Raw genomic sequence first — 25794 nt, 5'->3', positions numbered from 1 at the left:
TGTCTCATAGCCTGAGCTACCTACTGCTTCAAGGGGACACAGGATGATGAGGGGTCACTCAGGCCAAAACAGCCTTAGTGGCAGGGAAGGAGGCAGAGGAGCCATCTGTGAACCCTAGTAGATCCCCATGCCTTCATTTCTTTTTTTTTTTTTTTAGATTGGCCCTGAGCTAACACCTGTTGCCAATCTTCCTTTTTTTCCCCCCTTCTCCCTGAAGCCCCCAGTATGTAGTTGTATATTCTAGTTGTGGGTCCTTCTAGTTCTATGTAGGATGCCGCCTCAGCATGGCTTGATGAGCAGTGCTAGCTCAGTACCTAGGATCTGAACCTGCAAAACCCTGGGCTGCTGAAGCGGAGCACGCGAACTTAATCACTTGGCCACGGGGTCGGCCCCTGCCTTCATTTCTGCCTTAAACAGGGCACCTACCTGGCCCACTTCTTAGGGATGCTGGGAAGCGACAACCCTGGTAAGGTTGGCCTGGCTTTTCTCCTTGCTTTGAAAACATGGTAGGGCCATGTTCAAAGGGAAATGGCATCTCTTCCACATGATGCCAATGGTACGTGAGAGCAGGAGGCCCCAAAAATGGAAGGGGGCCTGGGAAGGAGCAACTGACATGTCTTCTGCTGGATTCCACTTGTTAAGAAAAAGGGAGAGGAGTTTTGAACATGTCCCAGAGGGAGTTCAGGGACTGTTCCTGTGGCACCTGGGCTCTTCAGTCTGCTGAGGCCAGCCCCAGGGGCATCTGTATACAGCCCAGAATAAACCCAAGCCCTCCCTGCTCAACACCATGAGGGCAGCACATCGTTCATAAGATGAATACATAGAGCAAGTAGACCAGATGAGCGGGGAAGGGCTGGTCTGGGCAAGGGGCAGACCTTGGGCTTGTGGGGACCCTCTTCCTGCTGTTCATGTCTAGTTGGCCATGAGATCAGAAGGTGGCCCTCCCCCTCCTCCCACCGCCATGGCCTCTGCCTGGTTCTGGCCCCATCTTCTCCCTCCTGGACCATCTTCAGCCTCCCCCTTACCCAACCATGACACCAGGGAGCCCTAACCCCAACTTATGACTCTCCCATCCCCCCTCTCCCACACACCCCAAATTCTTAACCTGGCTTTCAAGGCCTTCCCAGGTCTAGGCCTCCCTCCTTCCCTGCCTCATGGCCCCTCCTCTGCCTAGCCTTGTTTTGCCTCACCTGCATTAAGCACCTTAGTCTGCAGAGGCCTGGGAGGAGCCTCCCCCTCTGACCTGTCATAAATCACCTGCTTCCATTTAGAGGGAAGGATTGTCACCCCAGGTAATCTTTGGAAAGGTTGAGGATCCCTTCCTGTCACCAAGGCCTTTGATCTTTTGTGGCCCCATCAAACCCCAACTGTTCTGTTACACCAGCTCACTTCCTCCAGTTACAATGAATCCTCCTCTGAGCCCCTGGCCCCTGCATGGGTTTCAGGGAACAATCACTGAACAGCACTGGTTACAGACGTGGCTGAAGCTTGGATTCAAATCTCAGCAAGGCCACTGCCTAGCTGTGAGACCCCGGGCCAGTCTCTGATCCTGTTTTCTCATCTTTACAACAGGGATGATACTGAGGTCACCTCATAGACCCGCTGGGATCATAATACATGTCTAGTGCTAACTGTGGTGCCTGCCACGGCTAGGCAGTCAAATGTCGGCTTCACTGTAGCTGTGAATAACTGGACAGTCTCCAAGTATACCAAGAACCCACCATCCTTGCAGTGCTGTCTGCCTGAAATGTTCTCTTCCTCTTCCACTAGCAGATTCCTACCTTTTCTTCAAGGACTATCTCCTCTAGGAAGTCTCTGACTCCTCATCTCCCACCATGGAGGCCTGTTGCCTGCTCCAGGATCCCACTGGCCCTGCACATCCCCACTGTAGCCCTGAGGATCTGGGGCTGAGATCTGTCTGTCTCCCCAGGAGCAGAGGCCTGATATCTCTGGCCCCCAGCATCACTCAGCACACAGGAGGTAGGCCTTAGGACACCCAGGCTGAATGAATCAATGAGACACAATAGGGAGCAAGGCCATCTGTACTTGGGTTTGTCCTACCCCACTGTGTGCTTCCTGGGGCAGAGCCCGTGTTTGACTCGTTCCTGGGTCTCCAGCATCACCCAGTCTGCAGCTGAGCACCTGGGTACCTGTAGTTTTCCTTCCACATTGTCAAAAGTGAGATTACGGAAGCCCAGAGAGGTCAAGTGCCTTCTTCCACCAGACGGAGCCAAGTCCTGGGTGCCCAGAGTCCAGGGAAGGCTAGGGCCAAGGGACAAGCAAAGACCTGAAGAGGTATGTGACAGTGCCCAGCACAGACCTGGCACACAGCTGGGGCTCAGGAAAGGTTACCTGATGTTGCTGGGCATGAAAATGATGAGAGCAAAGAGCCTTGGCAAACCCTACTTTGCAATGCAGTAGGGTAACCTGGGATAGATCATATTGCATCTCAGACCTTCAGTTTTCCCTCAGGCAGAGGAAGGTGACAAGAGAAACCTGGCGGGGCTGTTCTGAGGAGTCAGTGGGTAAGAGGTCAGGGTGGATCCTGGCACCTGGCGGGCACTGGAGAGGCTTGCCATGGAGTGGTCCCCTTTTTCCCCAGAGGTGCCCATACTTGCTGTTGCAACCAAACTTTTTTATTGTTGCTCTTCAGCTGGGTCACACGAAGGTCGTGTCCAACTGCAACAGCCCGCTCGCTTCACTGGCTCCCAGTGCCGCCTGGCACAGCTGCAGCGTGTCCTCAAGTGCCAGTGGCTGGGACGTCTCAATGATGGCGATGGTCTCCCCGAGCTCCGTGCACATGATAGTCTGCTGAGGCTCGGGGGGTGGGGGTGGGGCGGGAGGCGGTGATCTGGGTGGCTGCAGTGTCATCATTCGTGCTCGGGCATGGACCCGCTGATGCAGCCGCAGGCCCGCCATGGCACGGAACCAGCGGCCGCAGGTCCCGCAGTAGTAGGGGCTCTTATTGTAGAGACCAGTGATGGGGAGGCGGGGTGCGCGGGCGAAGGCGACTGGCCGCAGGTGCAGCCTCCGGTGCTGCTGTAGGTTGGAGCTCTGTGTGAAGCGCTTGCCACAGTCCAGGCATTGGTAGGGACGCACGCCTGTGTGGGTCAGCTGGTGGCGGCTGAGATTGGCCAGAGAAGCAAAGGTCTTGCCACACGAGTGGCACTGGAAGGGCCTCTCGCCGGTGTGTGTCCGCAGGTGGTTGCGCACGTGGACCAGCTTCTTGAAGCCCTTGCCACAAACACCACAGCGGTGCCGCCGTTCGGGGGGCCCATGGACTGCGCGCCGGTGCCGGGAAAGCCGGGAGGCTGAGGCAAAGGACTTGGCGCACTGTGGGCAGGGCAGCTGGGCTGGTGGGGGAGGGGGCGGCGGTGGGGGTGTGGGCTCTGCTGGAGTTGCGGAGGCTGTCGCCGTGGGGGGCGCCCCGCTCTTGCCGGCATGGGTGCGCCGGTGGTAGAGGAACTTGGTCATGTTGCTGAAGGTCTTGCCGCAGCGGCAGCGATGCAGTGGGTTGGCAGTGTGGGCCCGCCGGTGGGCCACCAACGTGAGTTCTGTGCTGAAGCCACGGCCACAGTCCACGCAAAGGTAGCGGGCTTCACCGCGGTGCAGCCGCAGGTGCTGCTCCAGTGAGGCTGCTTTCTTGAAGACCTTGGAGCAGGTTGTACACTCGTGTGTGCCACCAACATGGGCCCGCCCATGAGCCAGCAGCCGGTTTGCTGAGCTGAAGCTGCGCTGGCACTGGCTGCAGTGAAAGGGATGGGCTGCTGATGCTGGGCCCCGGGATGCGCGCCGGTGTCGCCGGCGTGCCCCTGCTGAGGTCCAGTGTTGAGGACAATCCCCACAGCTCTGGGCCCGGCTGGCTGTGGACTTGTTGCCTCCCATAGCATCACTACCACCCTCTGCCACTGCCTCCTCGTCCTCTGTCTCTTCATCATCTTCATCATCCTCTTCATCTTCTTCTTCCTCCTCTAGCCCATTGCACTCTTCCTTCTCTAGGGAGTCAAAGTGGGTGCCTTGATGCTCCAAGAACTCCTCAGGGGTGGCACAGAGGGTAGAGCACTCAGGACACTCATAGGGCTCCATCCTGACTTCCAGTGGAGAGGCAGGTGGGGGTGGCGGTGTTGGGGGAGGCAGAGGCAGTGGCACTGGTGGTTCGGCTGCTGCAGCAGAAAGGTGCTGGGCCTTGCGATGAGCCACCCACAGCTCAGGCGAGGGGAAGAGCTCCTGACAGTCCCCACACTGGTACTGGATCTGGCTTGCAGATTCCCGGAGGTGGGCATCCTGGTGGGCCAGGAGCTCGCTGGGGGAAAGGATGAGCTGGCTGCACTCACCGCACTGGAAAGGCCCATCCTCAGTGCCTGGCATTAGCTCTGGATCCAGGCCGGCGTCCTGGGTGGCCAGTGCCTCCTCCTCTGTGACAGTGGGCACATGCTGCTCTTGGTGTGAGAGGACTTCCTCCAGTGTATTGTAGAGGCTGCCACACTCAGAACACATGAACTGGTGGTGCTGGAAGAAGAGGGATGAGGCAAGGGCTTCCCCAGGTGTCATCTCAGTCACCTCTGTTGACATCTCTGTGATCTCCCCTAACACTGGTGTTGACATCTCCATTGCCCCTGGCGACATCTGTGTTGGTATCTCAGCCACCTCAGCTACCACCTCTGCCATTGTGGGGAAGGCAGTGCCTGGAGAAAGAAGAGGGAGCTGGTGAGACACCAGGAACCCAAGGGGAGGAGGGATGTCTCAGGAGTTCCCCTGCCCATCCTGTCACTCACCAGCCTCTATGAATCAAGGAGTCTGGATCCAATGTTTATGCCTCAGTCTTCAATGAGTCTGAGACTCAGAAGCTGACATGTGCCCCATGGTGGCCAGGCATCTGCAGGAGAGAGACAGCCCTCCTCAGTGTGGCCTCTCACGCTGCCCTCTTTACCCAGAGGACCAGTCACACCCTTTCCAAGAACACAGGTCTTTTTGGGCCTCTTGGCCTTTGCCTGGGCAGTTTCCTCTCTGCAAGGCACCTTTTCTCCTTCTACATGTACACATAGAGAGGCAGCAAAGCAAAGTGTCTAAGAGAACAGGCCCTGTGATCAGACTGCCCTTGGCTTGAATATAAGCTCTACCACTTTGTCGGAGACTGTTTTCTCACTTGTGAAATGGGGCTAAAAGAAGTACTGACCACAAAGTCCATCTCTGGTACTCGATAAAGGTTAGACAAAACCATTACTTGTAGTTCTTCAGAAATGCTGTTTTGGACCCTGAGTTTTTGATGTCGCTATTCCTTCAGCCAAGAAAGCTCTCTCCTCTTCTTCTCTAGCAAACTCCTATCCAGCATTTCCTTTGTGACAACAAGTCTACATCCTCAGGGTGGCGGCCACTCCCTCCTCCTCAGGGTTTCTATAGTATCCTGTGCCACCTCTACCATAGCAAATATCATGAACTTGGGATAGAGTCTCTGTTCCTCTCTGGACTGAATTCGCAGGCAGGGGCGGCTCTGATTCATTGCAGGGTCATCCACAAAATCACCAACCAGAGGCAGGGGTTTTAACTTTTGAACTTCCCTCTATGTGCCCTATTTCCCCTTCTACATGTGTGGGCTCAACCCAACCCAGGCCCCTTCACACAGCAGGGGCTCAAAGTCCCCTCAGCAAATGACTGCCCCTCACAGGCCTAGGAGGTAATTTTCTGAATGCAACCCCCACCGTCTCCATCTCAGTGCCAGAGGGCAGGTGGAGTTCAGCTTAAAGCCTGGCACACAAAAGTTGCTCATATTAAGCTCCCAGAGGGCAGGGATTTTAGTCTGCTCATCACTGATGTATTTCCATTGCCAAAAACAATGCTTAACACACAATAGGCACTCAGTAGATATTCAGTGAATGAATAATGCTCCCTCCAGGAAATGACGCCCTGAGAGTTTAACTGTCCCTGTGCACATTCCACTTCTCCCAACAGACCAACTCTCCTATTAGACTGTGAATCCCCACAATAACACAGCCCAGCACAGGGCCCTGTTTTCAGCTGGTGTCCAATAGATGCTCCTTAAATAAATGATTCACTAAAAGCGCAAGAGCTAAACTTTCCTCAATTACCTATTCCAACTTTCTCACTAACTTTTGAGTTGCCAGGGTCCTGTCCATCAGACATTCAAGAAACGATCTTCCTAGAAGTAGTCAACCAGGGGCCTGAGCGCTCAGTTTTTCCTTGTTTACAGTCCCACTCCAGAGAACTCCCCTGGGGTGAGGCCCAGTGCCTGGTGTAAGGTTTACACCAAGTAGGCACCCAGTACATGTCCTTTTAGAAGGTAGCCTGAGAGACCTAAAATTTGTACTTTCCTCACCTACATTCCCCGCTTCCCAATCCTGGATTGTGAATCACTGGGGGGAGAGATGGGGGCTTTTCATACAGGAGATCAGTAAGTCCTTCCAAGAAAGAACACACTAGGGTCAACTTTCCCGCTACACATCCCATTTCTCCGACCAGAGTTATCAACGCCGCAGCCTGAGAGCTCCTCGCAAGGGGCAGGGGCCCGGTGACCTCAAGGGTAGGGTCCTGCACACTGCGTGAGCTCAATCAATGCTCCAGGGCACACAGGAAGGAGCGCTCTCCTTCCACTCCGCGCCGCTCCCGCCCTAGCGAAGGCCCCAAAGCTCTTCGACCCACAGTGTCCCCTTCGTTCTCCCTCCGCCCTCTCCGTAAGCCCAGCGCTCTCTTCCCCGGCCCGCCCCGCGGCGCCCTCACCCGTCTCTCTTCCCTCCTGCAGTCCCCGCCGCTCTTGACACAGACCCTCTCCTCCAGGCGTGCGGGACCCCTCACTATCCACGCCTCCCATTGGGCGGCGCCCTTACAGTGACGGCCAATCAGAACCTAGAGCGGAGCGCACGCGCCCTTGCGCCTGCGTGTTGGCGCTCAGGCGGGGCTCCGCGAGTTTCTCCACGCACACAACTGTGCCCTGTGGGCGGGGCTCCGGGCTCCGAGAAGCGCCTGCGCAGTTCTCCCGGGCCACTCCTACACCAAAAATCTCCAAGTGAAGACTAGTGGGCATCGTTAGAAAGCGAGGGCCTAAGGAGTGGACTGGGCTGCGGGAGACCTTGACAGAGGTGTCATTTCATAGCTGAAGAGATAAGCATTTCCGAGAACCTTCCGAAAGGCTATGAAGCCAGACACACTTGAGATACTTCCCCTCTCCGTGCCTCACTTTTATTCCCGTGTCAAATGGGCTTAATCACATCCACCTCAAAGGCTGCTGAGGGGATTGGATCAAATCAAACACGTAAAAGTCCTCAGCACAGGGCCTAATACACCGTGAGTGCTCACTATAACCCATCTAACATTGACATAGTCCTTCATAGTTTGTAGAAAGTGCTTTCCCTTCCCTCCCACTCTTCGGTTGATTTAACGATATTCGTTTATTGGGCTCCTACTGTGTGTCCAGTCCAGGACTGGCTTCAGTCGGTGACAATTGCCATCAGAGAGAGGAAGGCCCTCTTCTGAGGTCACTGCTGCCGTCCAAGCAGAGCCAGTGCTGAGCCAGTGCCAGGCGGGACCCAGGTCTCCCGCCTCCACCAAGGGGTGATAATTCCGGGGGTGGGAACAAGTCCAGGGAGGGGACCTATCTCAAGGCAGGTGTGCAGGCCGTGATCTTGAGTCACCTAAGTGGGGGGCAGGGTAGTCGCCACGCCCAAGGCCTCACGGCTGGTGGGGGGAGGGGGACGCTCAGACAATCAACATCTACAGCGAAGCGCCAGAGTAAAACTGGTAGGTGCAGGTTAGACAAGGGGTATTGGGAGGCCCTGTGACCTTGGAGGGCAGAGATTGGAAGGGTTATGGTGGCGCTGTTCAAGATTCTGGTTAGGGGGTGTCTGACTGTAATGGGAGGGTTGTGATGGACGCCATCAGGAAAAGCACAGTCAGGGATGGAGGGGCCTTTTGCAGTCAGGAAGGAGGTATTAGTTCTAACATAAGATGGGAGAGTCCTGGTCTTGATCAGGGGAAGGAACTTAAAGACGGTGGGTTTCTGTTGGATGAGAGGGTATTCTAATCGGGATCATGAGATGGATGGCACAGTTGGGATGTAGGTTCCTGGTTGCCATTAGGAGTAAGGGGCAGTCTAATGGGTCCAAGTGTCGATCATAAGGGGCCTGGGTGCAACTCGAAGCCAAGACAGTCGTGACTGTGGTCCCTTGCCCTGGACAGCTGGGGGCAGTGGTAATGTGGGTGTCTCGGTCGTGATTAGGAGGGGGTTGTATTCCATGAGACGAGTAATTCCAATAGGTCGTGACGTGGGGCAACAATAACCCGGTGGCTTAAGTCATGGGCGGGCAGAAGCAACCCTGTCACTCAGCAGATACCAGATCCAGTCCAGACACGGCACCACTCTCGCTCTGCGCAGGCGCAGCACGGGCCGGTCCGGACGCTACGGTTGGGGGCGGGCCTGGGGGCGGGGCTTAGAAGCCTCACTCTGCGCTTGCGCCTAAGGGGCGTGGCGGTCGCACCTGCGTGAGTTGGGGGAAGGAGGAGGGGCGAGGTGACGCAGGCGTAATAATAGAGAAGGTGCCAGAAAGATCCAAAACAAGTGGCTGCGGCCGTCGCCCAGGAGTCATCGGACGCCGGAATCCGGTGAGGATCCCGAGAGCGCTAAAGGCGGCCGGTAGCGGGTAGACAGAACCACCTGGGTTCTGGGGAGAGGGCGGTACCGCCCTTCCAGGGCGCGGGGCTCGGTTCGGGCAGTACCACCTGCGTGGAGCGAAGGGCTGCTGTGGTCGCTCCCACTTGCAGGGGCACAGGGTCACTTTCGGACGGTACCACTTGGATGGAGCCGTGGGACTAATAGGACGGTACCACTGGCTGGAGCGAAGGGGCACGTCCGGACAATACTACCCCGACTCAAAGGGCAGTCGGCAGGGTGCTCCGGCGTGGGCCTCCTGGCTCGGTTGGACCGAATCGCTTGGTTGGGTTCGGAGGCTGGTTCGGAACATACCACCTGGGGAGGGGCGTTCGGGCTCGGCCGCCCGACTGTTTTGAGGAGGAGCGGGGTCTGGCGTCTCGACCTGTTACTAGGGGACCTGGGGTGATACCATTCCCTTCCGGGGCAGGGGGAGGCTGAGGCGGCGGGGGTGTGAGGGTGGCCGTGCCCGGCGGGACGAAGCAGGGTAGACGCACAGGCTGGGTTGGGGTCCGGGCGTCCGCCTCCCTGACCACTGCCCCCTCCTCGCTGTCTAGGTTCTAGGCCCTGGTTCTGAACTTGTTCTGCCCCCTCCCCCGGGTATGGCGCTGTCTGGGTCGACCCCGGCCTCGAGCTGGGAGGAGGATGAGTGCCTGGACTACTACGGGATGCTGTCCCTTCACCGTATGTTTGAAGTGGTGGGCGGGCAGCTGACCGAGTGCGAGCTGGAGCTGCTGGCCTTCCTGCTGGACGAAGCTCCCGGCGCTGCCGGTGGCCTGGCCCGCGCCCGCAGCGGCTTGGAGCTGCTCCTGGAGCTAGAACGCCGCGGGCAATGCGACGAGAGCAACCTGCGGCTGCTGGGGCAACTGCTGCGCGTGCTGGCCCGCCACGACTTGCTGCCGCACCTGGCGCGTAATCGGCGTCGGCCAGGTATGGTTGAATGGGAGGATGACAGACTTCGGTAGGGAGAGGGCCTTGTTCTCGCTGGTCCCCCGTGATGCCTTGATATGGATAGCGCCATATCAGGAAGCCTATGTCCCGTCCCACTCCACCCTCCTGGAGTATCAATGAAGGATACAAGAGGGAGGGGGCATGGCTTTGGGAGGGGTGAACTTGGGAAATTTGGCCACATCAGTCGTGATGTTTGTGGCCACCGTTTATGGAGGGCTTATTTCATGCCAGGCAAAGTGTAAGCCCTTCGTACGAGCCATCACTTTATGTCTTCCTGGTAATCCCATGAGGAAGTCTTGTTAGTGTCCCCACTGAACAGGGAAAACAACAGGTTCAGAGAAGTTAAGCAGCTTGCCTACATTTAAGAACTGGATCCTATGTGCTGGGCAGAGGCAATACAAGGTGATGGGACTGGCAAAGTGTTTCTTCTCCCATGAAGCTGACATTTAGTGGGAGAATCAGACATTAAGACAGATAATAGAAAGAGTAAAACTAATAGAGTAAGGGGTGCTTCAAAGTGAAAGGAGGTCTCTTTAGATTAGATGACCACTTAAGATCTTTCTGAGAAGGTGACATTTGAACTGAGGCTGCACTGCTGCTGTGCGTAGATCTCAGGAGAAAATTCCAGGCAGAGGGAAAGACAAGCTTTCAAACCCTGAGGCAGGATTGAGTTTGGCGTTATCAGGGGCCAATGTGGCAGGAGCAGAGGGGGACCTAAATAAGGACAGAGAGGTAGGCGAGAAGCCGCATCATACAGGGGCTTATAGATAACACAGCTAGAAAATGTGGGAGCCAGGATTCATATCTGGCTGGTTTGTCTCTGGAGTTGATGCCCTTAATCTTTGTGAGAGAAGGTTTCCTGGAGGATAGTAGTTCTGAGAAGGTCAGGAGCTGGGAGGGTTTAAGGCACAGGAGCCCTGTGTGTGCATAGGCCTCGAGCTGTTGAGCCCTTGGCTGGGTTACTAGAGGTGCAGTGGCTAGTTTGGGAAGGGGGATTGTGAACTTCTCCTGCCCAGAGTAAGCCCATGAGATTCGGATAACCAGGAGAAGGACAGCATGAGAGAAGAACTGACAGCAGTTTTGGAAAAAAATGTCTGAGGGTCAGGCTCTGGAAGAGATTTGGGGAGCCTGCCCAGAGGCCTGCTTTCTCCTTGGGGCCTCAGGGAGAGCTGGGGGCAATTGATGGGGAACAACATTGCAGGGATCCTGACCATGACTCAGCTTACAGAATAACCCTGGCAGTTGGAGCTGCTGTTGACATGGGTTGGGAGGCCTCTATCACTGGAGGCTTCACACAAGGAGGTGTTTGAGAGGGGTGGGTATCTGGGCTCTGACCTCTGGGGGACTCAGGCTCCCTGTGGGGCAGGCATTCACCTTGGGATAGGAATTTGCAGCTGGGCCTGGGAGGAACTGGAGGCTGTGAATACTTTTTTCTTTTCTTTTCTCCAACAGTGTCTCCAGAACGCTACAATTATGGTACCTCCACCTCTTCTTCAAAGAGGACAGAGGGTAGCTGCCGTCGCCGTCGGCAGTCAAGTAGTTCTTCAAATGCTCAGCAGGGTCAGTGGGAGACAGGTGAGCCCACCTGGGTGGCCATGACGGCAGTGTCCCTCACTTCCTTCTGAACCCTCCTGGACCTCCCCCATCAAGGAAGGGGCTCAGGCAGTCATTCTGTTTCATTTTCGCTCTGTGTATGTGTTTATTATTATTGCAGAAACTGGTGTCGAGAAGCAACATATGGAATTGTTTCTTGTGGTTTTGTATTTCAGCTAAATGGCGTCACATCATGGATATCACATGGATGTCTTTGTTGGATGTGTTTTTGAGATTTATTCATGTTGAGTACCTCTAATTAGTTTCTTTTAATTACTGTGCCCATTAATTTATCCAGTCTTCCCCTTCCCCATTTTTTAGTTTTTCAAACATACAGAGAAGTTGAAAGATTAGTACAGTGAGCATGCTTGTATCTTTCATCTCAATCCGGTAATTTTAACATTTTGCCACTTTTGCTTTATGTGTGTGTATATATAATTCTGGGATTTTTGTTGAACTCTTTGAAAGTGAATTACGGCCATCAGGACATTTTGCCCCTAAATCAGCAAGCATTTGCTGAGACTGAGGAGATTTTCTTATCCATTTCAAGACCCTTATCATACCGAGGAAAGTGAATAGAATTCACTGGTATCCTAACTGTCCGTTTTCAGATCTCTCCAAGGTTGTCTCCACTTTCAGGAGCCACTCATAGTTGAGTTGCTCTGCATTCAGTTATGGCTCCTTAACCTCTTACTGTAGAACTGAACCTCCTCTCTCACAACATACCTTTTTTTTTCCCCCATGACATTGACTTATTGACCCTACCAGGCCAGTAGTTTTGTAGAATGTCCTGATTGTTTCCAGAAGTGTCTGACTGTTTCCTGATGGTGCCATTTAACTTGTTCTCTGGCCCCTGTAGTTCCTGTGAAGTGGGAATTGGGTCTGGAGGCTTGCTTAGATTCAGGTGCATGTCTTTGGCAAGAAGGCTCTTTGGATGATGCTGTGTGCTTCACACTGGAGCACATCAGGAGTTGTAAGGTCTGGTTTTCCTATTGTGAGAGGGCAAGTTGAATCACTTGGCTAGGGTGGTGTCTGCCATATTTGTTCTTTGTAAAGGGACATTTTTTCTCTTATGGTTAGTAAACAATCTGTGGGATGACACTTTGGCACATCCTGTTCCCCAGGATGGGTCTAGCATCCCCAGTGGGTCTAGCATCCATTGGTGATCCCTGCCTGAACCACTTATTACACTGGTGTTTGCAAAGTGGTGATTTTCTAATTCTTGCATTTTTCCACGTTTATTAGCTGGCATTCTTTCAAGAGGAGTTTTGCTTTCTGTGTCTCACGCTCTCCCTCTCTGGAGAAGGCAGGGAGTAACACTGTAGACTCATGTATTCTTGTTTATTTACTGTGTTCTAATCAATTAGTTACTATTCCTGGTGTTGAAATTGCCTAGCTCCTGTGTTATTTGACATGTCTCCATCAGTCTTTGGCGCTTCCTGCTTTGTGGCACTGCAAGGTGTCCTGGGCTCACTTCTGCTTTCCCTTTCCCAGCCGTGGAGTCAGCTGTTTCCAGAAGCCTGGTTTCTTTTAGAATTTGTGGTATTTAGAGACCAAGATCTGGGTGCTGAGTGTGCTCATTGTTTCTAGGCTCTTTCAGAGAAGAGAGCTAGAAACTGTGTTTAAGAAAAAGTTTATATTAATATTTTCAACTTAAAATTAGCATTACAAGGCCTTTTTCTCTTACACTGAAAATCTTGGTGTTTGTTTTTTTTTCAAAGATTTTATTTTTCCTTTTTTCTCCCCAAAGCCCCCTGGTACATAGTTGTATATTTTTAGTTGTGGGTGCCTCTAGTTGTGGCATGTGGGATGCTGCCTCAGCGTGGTTTGATGAGGAGTGCCATGTTGGCACCCAACATCCAAACTGGTGAAACCCTGGGCCGCTGAGGCGGAGCGCGCAAACTTAACCACTTGCCCACGGGGTTGTCTCCAAAATCTTGGTTCTTAGTAACATTGAGATATGGATTTCCTTGCTTTATTTTACAATAATAAAATAGGTTTAAAATTATAATGTCAGTGCCACTGTGGACTGTGTTCACTGAATGTAACATAAGATTTATTTGTGGTTCTAATTGTCCTCAGAGTGTCTTAGAGTATAGTCAGAATGTCGTTCTAAGTTACTTGAAAGAATTCTTTTCTGGGGCTGACCTGGTGGCATAGCAGTCAAGTTTGCGCACTCCGCTTCGGTGGCTCAGGGTTCGCCAGTTCGGATCCCAGGGGCAGACCTGTGCACTGCTTATCAAGCCATGCTGCAGTGGTGACCCACATATAAAATTGAGGAAGATGGGCACAAATGTTAGCTCAGGGCTGATTTTCCTCAAAAAAGAAAAATTCTTTTCTTCTCCTGTTCGTGTTATCAATTATATATACAGTCAGGTTCATTTTTTCCTGTTGGTAGTTAATTTTATGGTTTGTTTTTGTCTCAGATTTTTTGAGTATTTGAAAGTTACCTGATTCAAAAGGCAAAACTAAAGTATATAAAAAAGATGTTCTTAGAAGTGTCATTTCCACTGTTTTCGATCCATCTTGTCAATAGGTAATCAATTTCATTCATTTCTAGTCTATGTTTACAGTGTTTCATTTCACAAGAATAGCAAATACATAGATATTCTTGTTTCTCCTCCTTTATTATGCAAACTGTAGACACTTGTTAGCACCTTGCTCTGTTTCCTGGAAATTACTCTGTAGTCTTCTTGCCAGATGTTGACATTGTTTTCAGGTTTAGATGGGTATAAACTGTGAGCAGTGGTTGCCATGATTGTCTCCTGGTGTGAGCATGCAGGGCTTTCTCTAGGGTCATGCCTGGGAGTAGGCCTGCTGGGTGGTGGGGCATGCTTGTCTGTCCTTCTATATGATGCTAGATTGTACTCCTTATTTTAGGGTCAGGGCCACTGAGGCCCTGGAAGCAGAGAGGCTCAACTAGGGTCTCACGGTGTGGAGAGCAGCCTCAGGCTCTTCCCTGGGCACCCAGTCTTGATGCTCCACCTATCATCCTGGTCCTCACCTGCCCTGTTTTTCTCTCCTCAGGCTCCCCACCGACCAAGCGACAGCGCCGGAGTCGGGGCCGGCCCAGTGGTGGTGCTAGACGGCGGCAGAGAGGGGCCTCAGCCACCCCCCAGCAGCAGCAGGAGCCAGCCAGGCCCGCTTCAGAAGGCAAAGTGACCTGTGGTAGGTGTCTGTGGGCCTTGGGGAATGCATGTACAGTGCCCATGGCAGGCAGCAGAGCAGAGGGTAGGAAAAATGAGTCCTCGTCTAGAGTGTGACACCTGGCGGGTGGGCAGTGGCTCTCATGTATCCATTCAGCACAGTGGAATCCTTGTCCTTTCTATTGCCATCTTGCTTGTCTACACCCTGCCCATAGTTGAAAGATCATGTCACATGCCACCTCCTCCAGGGAGCCTTCCCTTACAACTCCCTGCCCCCAATTTTTGTTTGTTTATTCAGCAAACATTTGCAAGGATTTACTTATTTAATTATTCATTCTGCGGTGGTGGAATAATGCAGGGGTAAAAATCAAGGATCCTGTCATAGGCTGCCCAATTCACATCCTGGCCATGGCACTCTGACCTTCGACAGGTGACTGAACCCCTGTGTGCCTCAGTTCTATAAAGTGAGGTTGATAGCGGTACCTTCTAGTTAAAGTTGTTGAAAGAGAAAATGAGGTAACCCATGTAACACGCTTGGAACAGTGCATGGCCCGTGCCACGGACCGGTTTGCTCTTCTCACTGTTACTGTGCCATGTGCTTAGAGCAGGAACAGCAGTGAGGTACCTGTCCTTGTGGAGGTGACCTTCTCTAGGGTGACAGAGCAGTGAAACCAAAACTTGATTTAGACAGTGCCATGAAGAGTGTGGGTAGAGGAGCCTGGCAGAGGCCGAGCAGCTGGGCCTGGCAGGCCTTGGAGCAGATGGGAGTTTGGATTTTATTCCACGCATCAGATGCTGTCCAGGGGTTTGAAACGGGAGTGAGGTGATCTGATAACCCGTTTGTATGGAAATCTGACCCCATCTGGAAAATCAGTTAAAAAATGAGGTACGATTTGTAAAGTGCTTAGAATGTCCCCGAGCTTATAGCATATGCTCTGTCAGGCGCGTGTTAAGTGAATTGAAGTGGAAGCAGGGAAGTGAATGGAGAGGCCATGCAGTCCAACAGGAAGGAGAGGGCAGAGGTCCGGCCTAGGGTAGTTGAGCAGGGAGTGGACTAAGGAAATAAACAAACAACTTGGACTTAGGTATGCTGGGCCTGCAGACAGGTTGGGTTGGATGAGTTGGGGGCTCTGCTGTAGAGACTCATGCTCAGACCTTGCCCTCAAGAAATTCCACCTGGTCCTAGGGGAGGACACTGGCATAGGTGGGCATGCTCACTCTCTCTCACCCTCTACCCCCATACTCCTTCCTCTGAGATCACCAAGCATGGGGACACAGAGGGGATCAGCCTTAAGATGCTCAGGCTGCAGTGGGAGGGTAGTGGAATTATAGGCAGGAAGATTGAGGTTGCAGCAGCTTTGCATTCCCCAGGAGACCTCCGCCGAAGGGTGCTTCCTCTCAGCATCTGCAGAGCCTTCTCCAGCCTGCAAAGCACTCACACCTGTCTCCTCCCGGTGGCCCATGTTTTGGTCCTCCAGGCTGAGGGCGTCGGGTCCACTCCATAGATGAGGCTGTAGATACCACCTTCAGGAGGAGCAGACCAATAGCGCCAGCCTGTGTCCTCAGACAGCCCCTGGCTTGAGGGGGTGGCTGCCCTGGGTGGCGATTCTCCCTGCAGTCAGGCGAGGCGTAATTACCAGAGCTACCAGGCTGGCTGGGCTGTGGAAGGAGTCCCTGCCTCCTTAGGGAGTAGGCCCAGCTGAGGCTAGGGAGGGGTTTGCCAGTGGAGACTTCAGGTCTCTTCCCTGAGGGCGGGGAGGTTGTTAATCAGGGTGTGGCCGGCTCTTGCTTGGGGGGATGGGTGAGCAGGTCTGACTGCTGACTCACCAGGCTGGGTGGGGCTGGAGTGAGCGAGCCTCTCCCCAGTAGGGCCCTGGTTTTCTCCTTTGAAAATGGAGATGACTTACCTTTAATGAGGCCCAGTCTCAGGGGTGGAAGGAGGCCCTTCCAGACCTGAGTGAGGAGAGGCCTGCCATTCTTGCCCCCTCTTCACCTGTGACAACTGTGGGGTTGACCCCCAGTTAGCTGCCTTCCCCTGAGGGACAGAACCAGACTAAACTCCCCAGGGCCCAAGAGTATGAGGAAGAGGGCACGGGGATCCTGGACTTGGACACATGACCTCTGAGTTTCTGTGTCCCTCTTGGCCATCCACTGGGCACTGTGTTGGGCGGCTACTCGCCTGATCTTGTTTTCTGAAGACAGCCATTGGGGTAGGGGTGACGTACCCCATTGTGCAGAGTGGCAAAGACGGGGCTGGGCTAAAACCTGGGTTTGTTTGCTGGTTATTCTGTATGTATTTACAGAGTGCTTACTACATGCTTGACACAGTGGGGCTGGAAGGCCCTTGTCCTCATGGATCTTGTGTTCTAGTAGGAGGAGAAAGCCAAGAGACAGAAACTTCAGATGTCAGCTGTGAAGAGAAACGAAGTAGGGCAAGGGAGTAGAGAGTGATAGAAGTAGTTTTAGATGTATTTTCAAGATAGAGTGGTCTAGGAAGTCCCCTCAGAAGAGAGAGAGAGTGTGTGTGGATGGCTGAGGAAGAGTGTTCCGGATAGAGGGGACAGCAGGAGCCAAGGCCTGAGTGGGAGCGTGCCAGTGGTGGTGAAGGGATGGTGAGGATGCTGGCAAGGCTGGAGCAGAGGGAGCGAGGGGGAGGCTGCTGGGAGGTGAGGGCAGGACACGTCGTGACCTGGGGCCCATCCTGCACAGCCTGTGAGCCACGGGCCAGGGCTTTGCATTTTTTTCAAATGATGGAAAGCAGTCCGAGGATTTGAATGACAGGATGAGCTTTGCTTTTTTCCCCTACTGTATTCTGTGGAGAAGATAGAGAATTAGACAGACGAGTGTAATGAACCCCGGCTCCCCATCACCCAGCCTCAGCAGTGGTCGGTTTGTGGCTGATTTTGGTTCATCACCATATTGTTTTGGAGTCAGTTCCAGGTGTCCTGTTACTTCATGTGTGGATTTTTCGCCGTGTACCTCAAGATAAGAATTCCTAAAAAAGAAATTATCACACCAAAAAAGTTAACAGTAATTCTTTGCTATCCAACGTCTAATCAGTGCTCAATTTCAAATTCTTCTAAATATTGGTTCTCTCAGGTCTCTCCTAATCTGTGGGATTCCATGCCATCTCTCTTTTCTTTCTTTCCCCACCTTGTATTGTGTTTGTCGAAGGTAGTTGTCCTGTAGCCTAGCGTTTCCCAGGGACTGGATTTTGCCAGTTCATCCTGTGGTGGGGTTGATTGAACCGGTTCCCCTGTCTATATTTCTTGAAAATTGGTAGTTGGGTCTGGTGAGGCTGGATCAGATTCGGGTTTGGTGTTTTGGTTTTTTCAAGCTCAGTTTCTGGGTAGTATCCTGGTCTTCCACCAGGAAGCAGGCAGTGGCTCCACATCTTTCTGAATTTGGCAGCGGCTTCTCGTTGCCTCCATCCCTTAGTTCAGTAGAAGCTGAGAAACTTTACATTTGACATAATGGCTCTGGCTGCGTCTTAGGGAAGAGACTGGAGCAAGGGAGGGGTCCCGCTGTTGTCCAGAAGAGGGTGGTGCTGGCCCTGGTGTGGCAGTGCAGGGCAAGGGTCTTTCCCTTGGAGTACACTGGCTGCCTCTCTCCACGATGTGCCATAGGAGCACAGGTTCTCTTTGTCCCCAGTCCCCCTTACTAGGAACTCCTGGACAGGAGATCTGAAGGGAGAATCAACCTTGGTCCCCAGCCATACCTGGCACGGGTTCTGGTGTGCAGGTCTGCTCACCTGGCGCAGGGCCTGTCCCTCATACCTTTCCTGGTCCCCACTGGGAAACCTTTTCCTTTCTCTCTCTGTCTCATTTTACCCCGAAAGAGAGACCACTGGTGGAGTGTGGGGTTGGGGGACAAGAGGGCACTGGGGCCCACCTGAGTGCAGGAAGCAGGAGCAGCTCTCCTCTCTAGGAAGGCATAGCCCCACCCCCTGCCCTGGGGGCAGGGAGCATTGCTCCCAGCTGCTCAGCTGGAGAGGGACTCTTGACAAGTGCTTGGTGTTCCTGGCCAGAGGAAACAGTTCAGCCATCCCTGGCTCAGGTCACATGGGTACTGGGTACTTTTCCCACTTCACCCTTCACTGTCACACCTGGGCCAGTCTATCTGCTTCTCTGTCTATTGCTTCCATCCTGGACCAGCCACCTTCAGCCTTCCCCGATTGCTGCCCTGGCCCTGTTCCTGAGCACCTTGAAGCTTCTGCAGAGCAGTGGGAGTCCTCTCAGTGTCAGGTCCTATCCTTCCTGCTGCACTCGGAGGATGCGTTATGTGCCTGGTGCTCGTTTCAGCTCTTTAGCTGCATCTAGCCATGTAATTCTCACAGTGGCCCCCACGAGAGCAGCTGCGGGGGTGAGCCTCGTTTTATGGAGGAGGCCCCTGAGGGGAGGTCATCTCAAGAAGCACCAGACTCCCTGCCAGGGTGTGGTTGGCCCCGCCCGGCCCTACCCCTCCAGTTGTCCCCTTATGTCCTCTCCTTGTCTGGTCTAGCCACACCAGCCACGCACCCCCCCGCCCCAGCCCATGAAGGCCACAAGTTCATTTTCTGACTCTGGACTTCCATGCGCGCCATTCTCTCTTCTGGGGGTGCCGCTCTTCCCTTCTCCCTGTTTTTCTATCTCTTGACCTACTTGTCCTCCTTCACAGTTCACTTCCAATGTCGTTTCCTGGAGAGGTCCTCTCTGATTGTCTCAATCTAAATTATAACTTGCTCTCTGTAATTTTCTCTCCTGGCCCTTGGGATGTCTTTTAATTATAGATTTCTGTATATGGTTGTGTGAGAGGCAGCAAACAGCATGGGGGTAGTTAAGAGTTTGGGCTCTGGAGCCAAGGGCCTTGGCTGGAATTTCACCTCTGCCACTTCCTGCCTGTGTGGCCTTGGGCAGATGACTCATCCTCTGTGCCTCAATTTTCCCATCTGCAAGAAGGGGCTAATAGCTCTGCCTTATAAGGTGGCTGGGATGATCAAAAGGGTCAGTAGATGTGAAGTGTGTGCCAGCCTGCAGTAAGTGCTATGTAAGTGTCACCTATGTTTAGTAGATTATTTTGGTAAGGAGTAAAGGAGAGATTGCGTTTAACGCATGTGATTCAGAGCCAGACATGGAGTGGTGGCTGAGATAATGCACGTTGTCGTCTGTTCCCCAGTGGAGCCTCGCTGTCCTCTTCCTCTGTGTGCTGTCCTCTTGTGTTCTGGATCAGAGGTTGGACTGTGGTCGGGTGAAGGATTTCCTCATCTGTGAATGGGGATGATGAAATTACTCTGAGGATTCGGGGGGCTAGGATAGGGAAGGCACTTGGGTAGGCCTGGCCCATGAGAAGAGCTCCCTGGCTGGAGGTTACATGTCTGCCACTCCCACTTACGGCGGGGCACTCGTGTCACCCCAGCGTTCCTGGCACTTAGTAAATCTGTTGAGTGAAAGAAGGAACAGGACACACACGAGTCCACCCTGGTCCTGCCCCCACCCCCATGTCAGGCGGCACACGCTCTGGGTGAATAGACAGTTTTCACCACAGGTCCAATGGCAGTCTGTGCTGAGGAGAATGGCGATCTGGGCAGGGATTCACCTGGGCGGGTCGTGGGGTCCCGTGAGCTGGGCCTTGAAGGGTGAGTGGGGGCATTCTGGGCAGAGGAGGTGGGCACATCATTTTGTGTATGAGTAAGGCTTGTGCTGGGAGCATTTCCTTTGTGACTGGAGGGCAGGGTGTTGAAGGATATAGCTGGGCCTGAAGGAGGAGGTTAACTCAGGGCCCAGGCGAGAGAGGGCAGGGCCTGGGCAGGGGCCGTGGGGTAGAGAGGTGGGTGTCGAAATCACAGTTCCTGTTTTGGGGTGCCTTCTCTATGATAGGCCCTGGGTCAAGACCTTTGTGAGTTGCCTCATTTAATCCTCATGACCCCACTGTGCAGCAGGGACCTCTTGTTTGTCTGTTTATGTTTTTCAGATGGGGAAACTGAGGCTCAGAGAGGTGAGGTCACATGCCCAAGGCCCCACAGCTAGAGAGTGGCAGAGCTGGGACTCGCCTCAAGGTCTGTCGGACTCCACCACCTGGCTCTGTGCCTCTGCCCCTAAGCAACCTCGTGTGGCCTTGGACAGGTGCTGCTCCCCCCAGTCCCCTCCTCCCTGGCCCACTCTGACTGGGGGCTTGCTCAGAACCTCAGGAGTCAAGGATGTGGGTCCAGAGGTCTTTTCTGGTCCTTTGGATGGAGTGAGCTGGGCCTGAGTGCTGTGGGAAGTCCTGGGGGCTGAGGCCTGGCTGGTTCCCCTAGGCCTTGAGCAGAGAGGGTGAGGTTCCTTTTGAGGCAGAAGGAGGAAGGGTTTGGGGTTTGGGGTGGGAGGAGGAAGTGGGTGGCACTGAGAAGTCATCTAGGGGAGCAAGAACCTGCCTTCTACTTTCTGCTCTGCTGCTGACATGGTCTGTGAAAGGTGAAGGGAGTCTGGGGCATGACACTTCCCCTCCCAGAGCTTCAGTTTCCTCATCTGTCAATGGGCTAAACATGGCTCCAGCCCTACAAGGCTGATCCTGCTGAATCCCCAAGGGTAAAGCCTTTGGCATGCCAGAGCTGTTGGCAGCTGCCATTCTTGGAGCAGCTGTTGGGCACCATGTACAGTGCTAGCCAGTTCCTTTCTATCTCTTTAATCCTTTTTTTAAAAAGATTGGCACCTGAGCTGACATCTGTTGCCAGTCTTTCCTTTTTCTTCTCCCCAAAGCCCCTCAGTACATAGTTGTATATTCTTGCCTCTGGTTGTGCTTTGTGGGACACCGCCTCAGCACGGCTTGATGAGCGGTGCCATGTCCATGGCCAGGATCTGAACCGGCGAAACCCTGGGCTGCCAAAGTGGTGTGTGTGAACTGTGTGTGAACTCAACCACTCGGCCACGGGGCTGGCTTCTTAAACCTCTTAACAGCCCTTCACAGTAGGGATTGTCCCCTGGTTTAGGCAGGAACCTGGGCTCAGAGAGGTGGTAGTTTGTCCCAGGTCACACAGCTAGTGCCTGAAGGCGCCTGGGTTAGAATTGGCTTCATTGAACCAAAGCTGCCCTCTGGGGCGTGGGAAGTTCAGTGACCTCTGTTGGGCATGGCTGCTGCCTGGCCATGTGACCTTGGGCAAGTCACTTTACTTCTCTTGGCCTCCATTTCCTCATCTATAAATTGGGGGTGGTTATGGGGCCTGCCTCACAGGGTCATTTGCAGATTAAATGAGTTCATCTGAATCTAGTGCTTGTCATTTCCAGTTTATAGCTGTCCTCAGGACGGCCTGTGTTGTGTGTGGAGAGGAGGTTGTTAGTAGTCCAATTCATAGGTGGGAATTCAGTAATCCCACAAGGAGGTGATGTGCCTGGGGAGATGTTTACAGGGAAAGACTCAGAAGTCCTGTGTCCTGTCCCCTGCGCAGAGCTGCCACCTCATTCGGGCAGATGTGGGCAGGGTTGTAAGTGACAGAAACCCAACTCACACTGGCTTAAGCAAAAAGGGGATTGATCATAGTTGAAAATCCAGGTGCTCTGGGCCTCATGCGATGAACTGGAGTCTTTTCCTCTCCATCGTTGGCCCTGTGTAGGCATCGTTTTCTCCCCTCGTGGTGGCAGAATGGCTCCCAGCAGCTCCAGGCTTACAGCCCACCATCTTAGCAACCTCTGTGGAAAGAGCACCTGCTTCCCAGTAGAGCCGGCCCAGTTCCAGCCTTGAGTCTCCTGGGCTGGTGCTTGCTTTGGCGGGGACCGGGGATGTGGTTGGCCTGCATGAATCTCGCTGTTTGAGAGCGAGAGTGGGGTGAGGCTGGTTGCCTAAAGGCAAGTCCATTCATTCATGTATTTGTTCATTCACAAGTACATATTGAGCACCTCCTGTGTGCACTGGGCTATGCAAGTGAGCAAAACAGACCAACCTCCCTCCCTTCAGGGAGCTCACACTGCAGAGAGACAGTGATGAGCATGACAGCTGGGAAAGTGTAGAGTAAGTTAGGTGAGAAGTGCCTTGGGAAGAAATGGAGCAGGGAATGGGGAACTGGGAATGCTGGGCCCCGACAGGGGTAAAGTTTTAAATAGGGAGGTCGGGGTAGGCCTCCTTGGGAAGGTGGCATCTGAGCAAAGACCTGAAGGAAGTGAGGCAGCAAGTCCTGTGGAGACTGGGGACAGAGCCTGCCCAGCTGAAGGAGAGGCAGGGCTGGGTGGAACCTGCCTGGTGGGGGCGGAGCAGCAAGGAGGTCGTGAGGCTGGAGTGGGGCACGTGAGGGGAAGAGGAGGGGGTCACAAGGTCAGGAGGTAACAAGGCCAGATCACACGGAAGGAAGCCATGTGAGGGTGTCACCATGCTTGGGTGTGGCTACCAGAAGGGGGAAGGATGTGGGGCAGGTGCAGTGCAACCCATGGGGCAGTGGGAGGAGCCTGTGGAGGAGGCTCGAGGGAGGGAGGGTGGCTGGTCCCCCTGCTCAGTGTGTCCAGTGTTGGCCCCTCCCTGACAAGTCCCTCCTTCTCCACAGACATCCGGCTCAGGGTGCGAGCAGAGTACTGTGAACATGGACCTGCCTTGGAGCAGGGCGTGGCTTCCCGGAGGCCCCAGGCGCTGGCACGGCAGCTGGACGTGTTTGGGCAGGCCACAGCAGTGCTGCGCTCTCGGGACCTGGGCTCTGTGGTGTGTGACATCAAGTTCTCGGAGCTCTCCTATCTGGACGCCTTCTGGGGTGACTACCTGAGTGGTGCCCTGCTGCAGGCCCTTCGGGGTGTGTTCCTGACTGAGGCCCTTCGTGAGGCTGTGGGCCGGGAGGCTGTCCGCCTGCTGGTCAGTGTGGACGAGGCCGACTATGAGGCTGGCCGGCGCCGCCTACTGCTGATGGAGGAGGAGGGAGCACGGCGCCCAACCGAGGCTTCCTGATCCTGGATCTGGCAGGAGTGACCCCATCTCCTAGCCTCTGGGCCACCTTCTCCCCTGGAGGATGACCATCTCTGCCCCTAGAGGACTGCCACGCCAGTAACTCGGAAGACTGCGATAGACGGCCAGGCCCACCGACAGCCTGCCCCTTTGACAGCCCCTCCCACAGGATGTGGACTCTGAGGCCTAAACCACTTCCAGCTGAGTTTCCTTCCTACCCACCCCCCCATCTCCACCCCCAGGTGTGACCCCTTAGCTTCAGGAGGCCAGGGTCTCAGGCATGCAGATCCCAAAGGGAGGGAGGCATAGCCACACACTCACCAAAGGCCCCCTGCACATCATGTCCCCAACCCTGGGCTGTGTGTGCACATGTGTGCGCGTGCACACACCCACCCACACTGCTCCTCTGAGATCTCCCCTGGGCTCCTGCCCTGCTCCACACACTTCTTTGGCCTAAGGGCTTCTTTCTCAGGATCTCTGATTTTACCGCCCCCAACCCTGGGCTTCAGCCACACTGGGCACTGGAGCTGGGGTGCACACGGGGCCTGCTCACCTTGCCCACACATTTCTACAGCCGGCCAGGACTCTACCCAGCTTCCACACACTGACCTGGCTCTCCACCTCTTCCTGCTCCCCAGAGCTGGATGCAGACTTGCACATGGACCTGCCCCTGGAGTATCACACGTGTTGCAGCAGCATCAGACTAAGTGTGTTGTTGCCTGTGGAGCCAGGACCGGAAACCAACTGCCTTCTCAGAAAGGGAAGGCAAAGGCTTGGGCTGATAGGAAAGACCTTTTACAAATGACGCCAATAAAGCTGCCCTGGAAGGGGTATAGGTGGGCATTAAGGTTCCTTAGGACTCTTTCTTTATGGGTGGAGGAAGGAGCTGGTGAGAGCCTGGGCCCAGTACCAATCCTAGAGTTCTTGGCCCAGTATCGGGCTGGAGGGTGGGCAGGATGCTGGGTCGTCATGTCAGCTGTTAACACAGGCTTGCTCTCCTCTCTGGGCCTCAGTTTCCTTATCTATCAAAGGAGGAAGTACTGCCTTGGAATCATGAACTCTCCCAACTCCATTTGTATATGCTTTGTTACTGTGTATGTTCTTGGGAGTGCCATTATTTTAACTAGTTCTGTGAGGTGGGCTAGCTGTCTGCAAGGCTGAGAGAGCCCAAAGGTTTGGAACCAGTTGCATCAGCAGCCAGGGTTCTCTGCCTAGAACCGCTCTGCAGGGGGCTCCCCACTGCACACTGAACAGTCACCACCTCTTAAATCTGGATCTCCATTCTTCCTCCTCCTGAGGCCAAACACTTCTTCCGGCTGCCCTGTGGCTATAGCTGAGGTTGTGGCCTCTGGCTTGCTCCCCACCCTTTGTTTAAGGGCTTAGAACTCAAGTTTCTTAGACAATACCTGGGTTTTCCTTCCTGAGGGGAAGGGAACCAGGGCTGGGGAGTTGCCAGTGGGTTGGGCAGGGATTCACAACTGCTGGTCTTTCTCGGGGAAGGGATGCATCTGCCCACACCTGGGAACCTCTCCTGAACGCCTGACCTGTGTTGATGTCTAGGGATAGGGTAGCAAGTCTAGGAGTTGTCCAGTAAAAACCTGATCTGGCTAGTTGGTGTATGACCCCGGACTCTCCCTTTACCCTCTCTCAGAGGCAGCTAAGGACTGCTGGGCAGCCATTCAAGATCTATTTAATACTTAGACGCCCCGCGTAAAGTAGGCATTTACCCCTATCTTTGACAGGAAATGGACTTAGGGGAGGTGACTTGCCTGGGGGATAGAAAAGCTGCACTGAGATGGAGAGCAGCCCCCCTCTGGTGGGCGAAGTTAGGTTGGGGAGGGAGATGTGGGCTTCCAACCTCTTTCTCCTTCCTCCCAGCTGGGAGGCTCTCCTTGGCCTGGGTGGCAGCAACTTTCTTGTTATGATCTTCCCAGATTTGGGACTTTGTACTCGGGTTTACGGTGATGCTTAGGGGTGAGAGAGCTGCTGTTTTTCCTCCCTTCGGCAGCGCCGAATTCCAAGATTTGTCTCCCGCTCAGGCCCTAGTAGCTCTGTCTCCACCCGGGTTGAGTAATAAGCCCCGCCCCTTTGGGCAGGGTTCAGGCCCCCGCCCTGGTCAGCCCCAAGCCATTCTCTAGGCTCCTCCGGCTCTGCTCTTTCCAACCAGGGTCCGCCTCTCGCGCTGGCATGTGCGTGTGCGTGCCGGAAGTGAGGGAGGCTAACCTCGAAGCCCGGGAGCCTGCGCAGGCGCAGTGCGTGCCAGCAGTCTGGTGGCGGGAACCTTGAGGCAACGTCTCGCTCCTCCAGAGCTTCCGTGAACCATGTGGTGTGGGGCTCTCCTGGGCTTGTCGCAGCCTGCGCCGGCGCCCAGAGTGACGGACAGACCCCTGAGGCCCAAAAGTGGGTCAGACCAAGCCATGAGGACAGCCCAGGGAAGTCAAAGAACTTATGAAGTCGAGAAACAGGATTCTGTGGGGCAGGGCATGACAGGCTGAGACCAAGGGAAGTAGGAGCCTCAGATGAGGCGGGCCGTGGTTTCAGGGAAGAGGGGAGCCTGGGGCTGGCTCT

At 54.2% G+C, this 25794-nt stretch overlaps 3 protein-coding genes across 6 annotated transcripts in view; 1 reads left to right on the top strand and 2 right to left on the bottom strand.

Moving 5' to 3' along the window:
- LOC124251347 (carcinoembryonic antigen-related cell adhesion molecule 1-like) overlaps positions 1-25794 on the bottom strand; it is a 1036279-nt gene that overhangs the window by 537661 nt on the left and 472824 nt on the right. The window lies entirely within an intron of this gene.
- Positions 313-6818, bottom strand: ZNF526 (zinc finger protein 526). Of its 2 annotated transcripts, XM_046684081.1 has the most exons (3): positions 6736-6818; positions 4776-4876; positions 313-4685 (listed from the first exon to the last, which is right to left on the bottom strand). In XM_046684081.1, exon 3 carries the CDS (start codon positions 4666-4668, stop codon positions 2659-2661), a length of 2010 nt encoding a protein of 669 aa, XP_046540037.1. In that variant the 5' UTR covers positions 4669-4685; positions 4776-4876; positions 6736-6818; the 3' UTR covers positions 313-2658. The 2 variants fall into 2 exon arrangements, with proteins under 2 accessions (XP_046540037.1, XP_046540038.1); XM_046684082.1 differs by lacking the exon at positions 4776-4876 and having other exon boundaries at positions 6736-6810.
- DEDD2 (death effector domain containing 2) lies at positions 8490-24069 on the top strand. Of its 3 annotated transcripts, none has more exons than XM_046684100.1 (6): positions 8490-8613; positions 9217-9589; positions 11063-11185; positions 14231-14371; positions 20299-20322; positions 22838-24069. In XM_046684100.1, exons 2-6 carry the CDS (start codon positions 9262-9264, stop codon positions 23227-23229), a joined length of 1008 nt encoding a protein of 335 aa, XP_046540056.1. In that variant the 5' UTR covers positions 8490-8613; positions 9217-9261; the 3' UTR covers positions 23230-24069. The 3 variants fall into 3 exon arrangements, with proteins under 3 accessions (XP_046540056.1, XP_046540057.1, XP_046540058.1); XM_046684101.1 differs by lacking the exon at positions 8490-8613 and adding an exon at positions 8632-8831; XM_046684102.1 differs by lacking the exons at positions 8490-8613; positions 20299-20322 and having other exon boundaries at positions 8632-9589.

Source organism: Equus quagga, chromosome 13 (genome assembly GCF_021613505.1).
Source record: "Equus quagga isolate Etosha38 chromosome 13, UCLA_HA_Equagga_1.0, whole genome shotgun sequence".
In the NCBI taxonomy this organism is placed as follows: Eukaryota; Metazoa; Chordata; class Mammalia; order Perissodactyla; family Equidae; genus Equus; species Equus quagga.
This window is presented reverse-complemented; position numbering and strand designations above follow the sequence as displayed.

Bases quoted from the DNA above. Each gene is read 5' to 3' on its own strand.
- DEDD2 (XM_046684100.1), top strand. From the start codon at position 9,262: ATGGCGCTGTCTGGGTCGACCCCGGCCTCGAGCTGGGAGGAGGATGAG. The intron at 9,590-11,062 runs GTATGGTTGAAT...TTTCTCCAACAG, and splicing joins GCGTAATCGGCGTCGGCCAG to TGTCTCCAGAACGCTACAAT. The intron at 14,372-20,298 runs GTAGGTGTCTGT...TATGTTTTTCAG, and splicing joins AGAAGGCAAAGTGACCTGTG to ATGGGGAAACTGAGGCTCAG.
- ZNF526 (XM_046684081.1), bottom strand. From the start codon at position 4,668: ATGGCAGAGGTGGTAGCTGAGGTGGCTGAGATACCAACACAGATGTCG.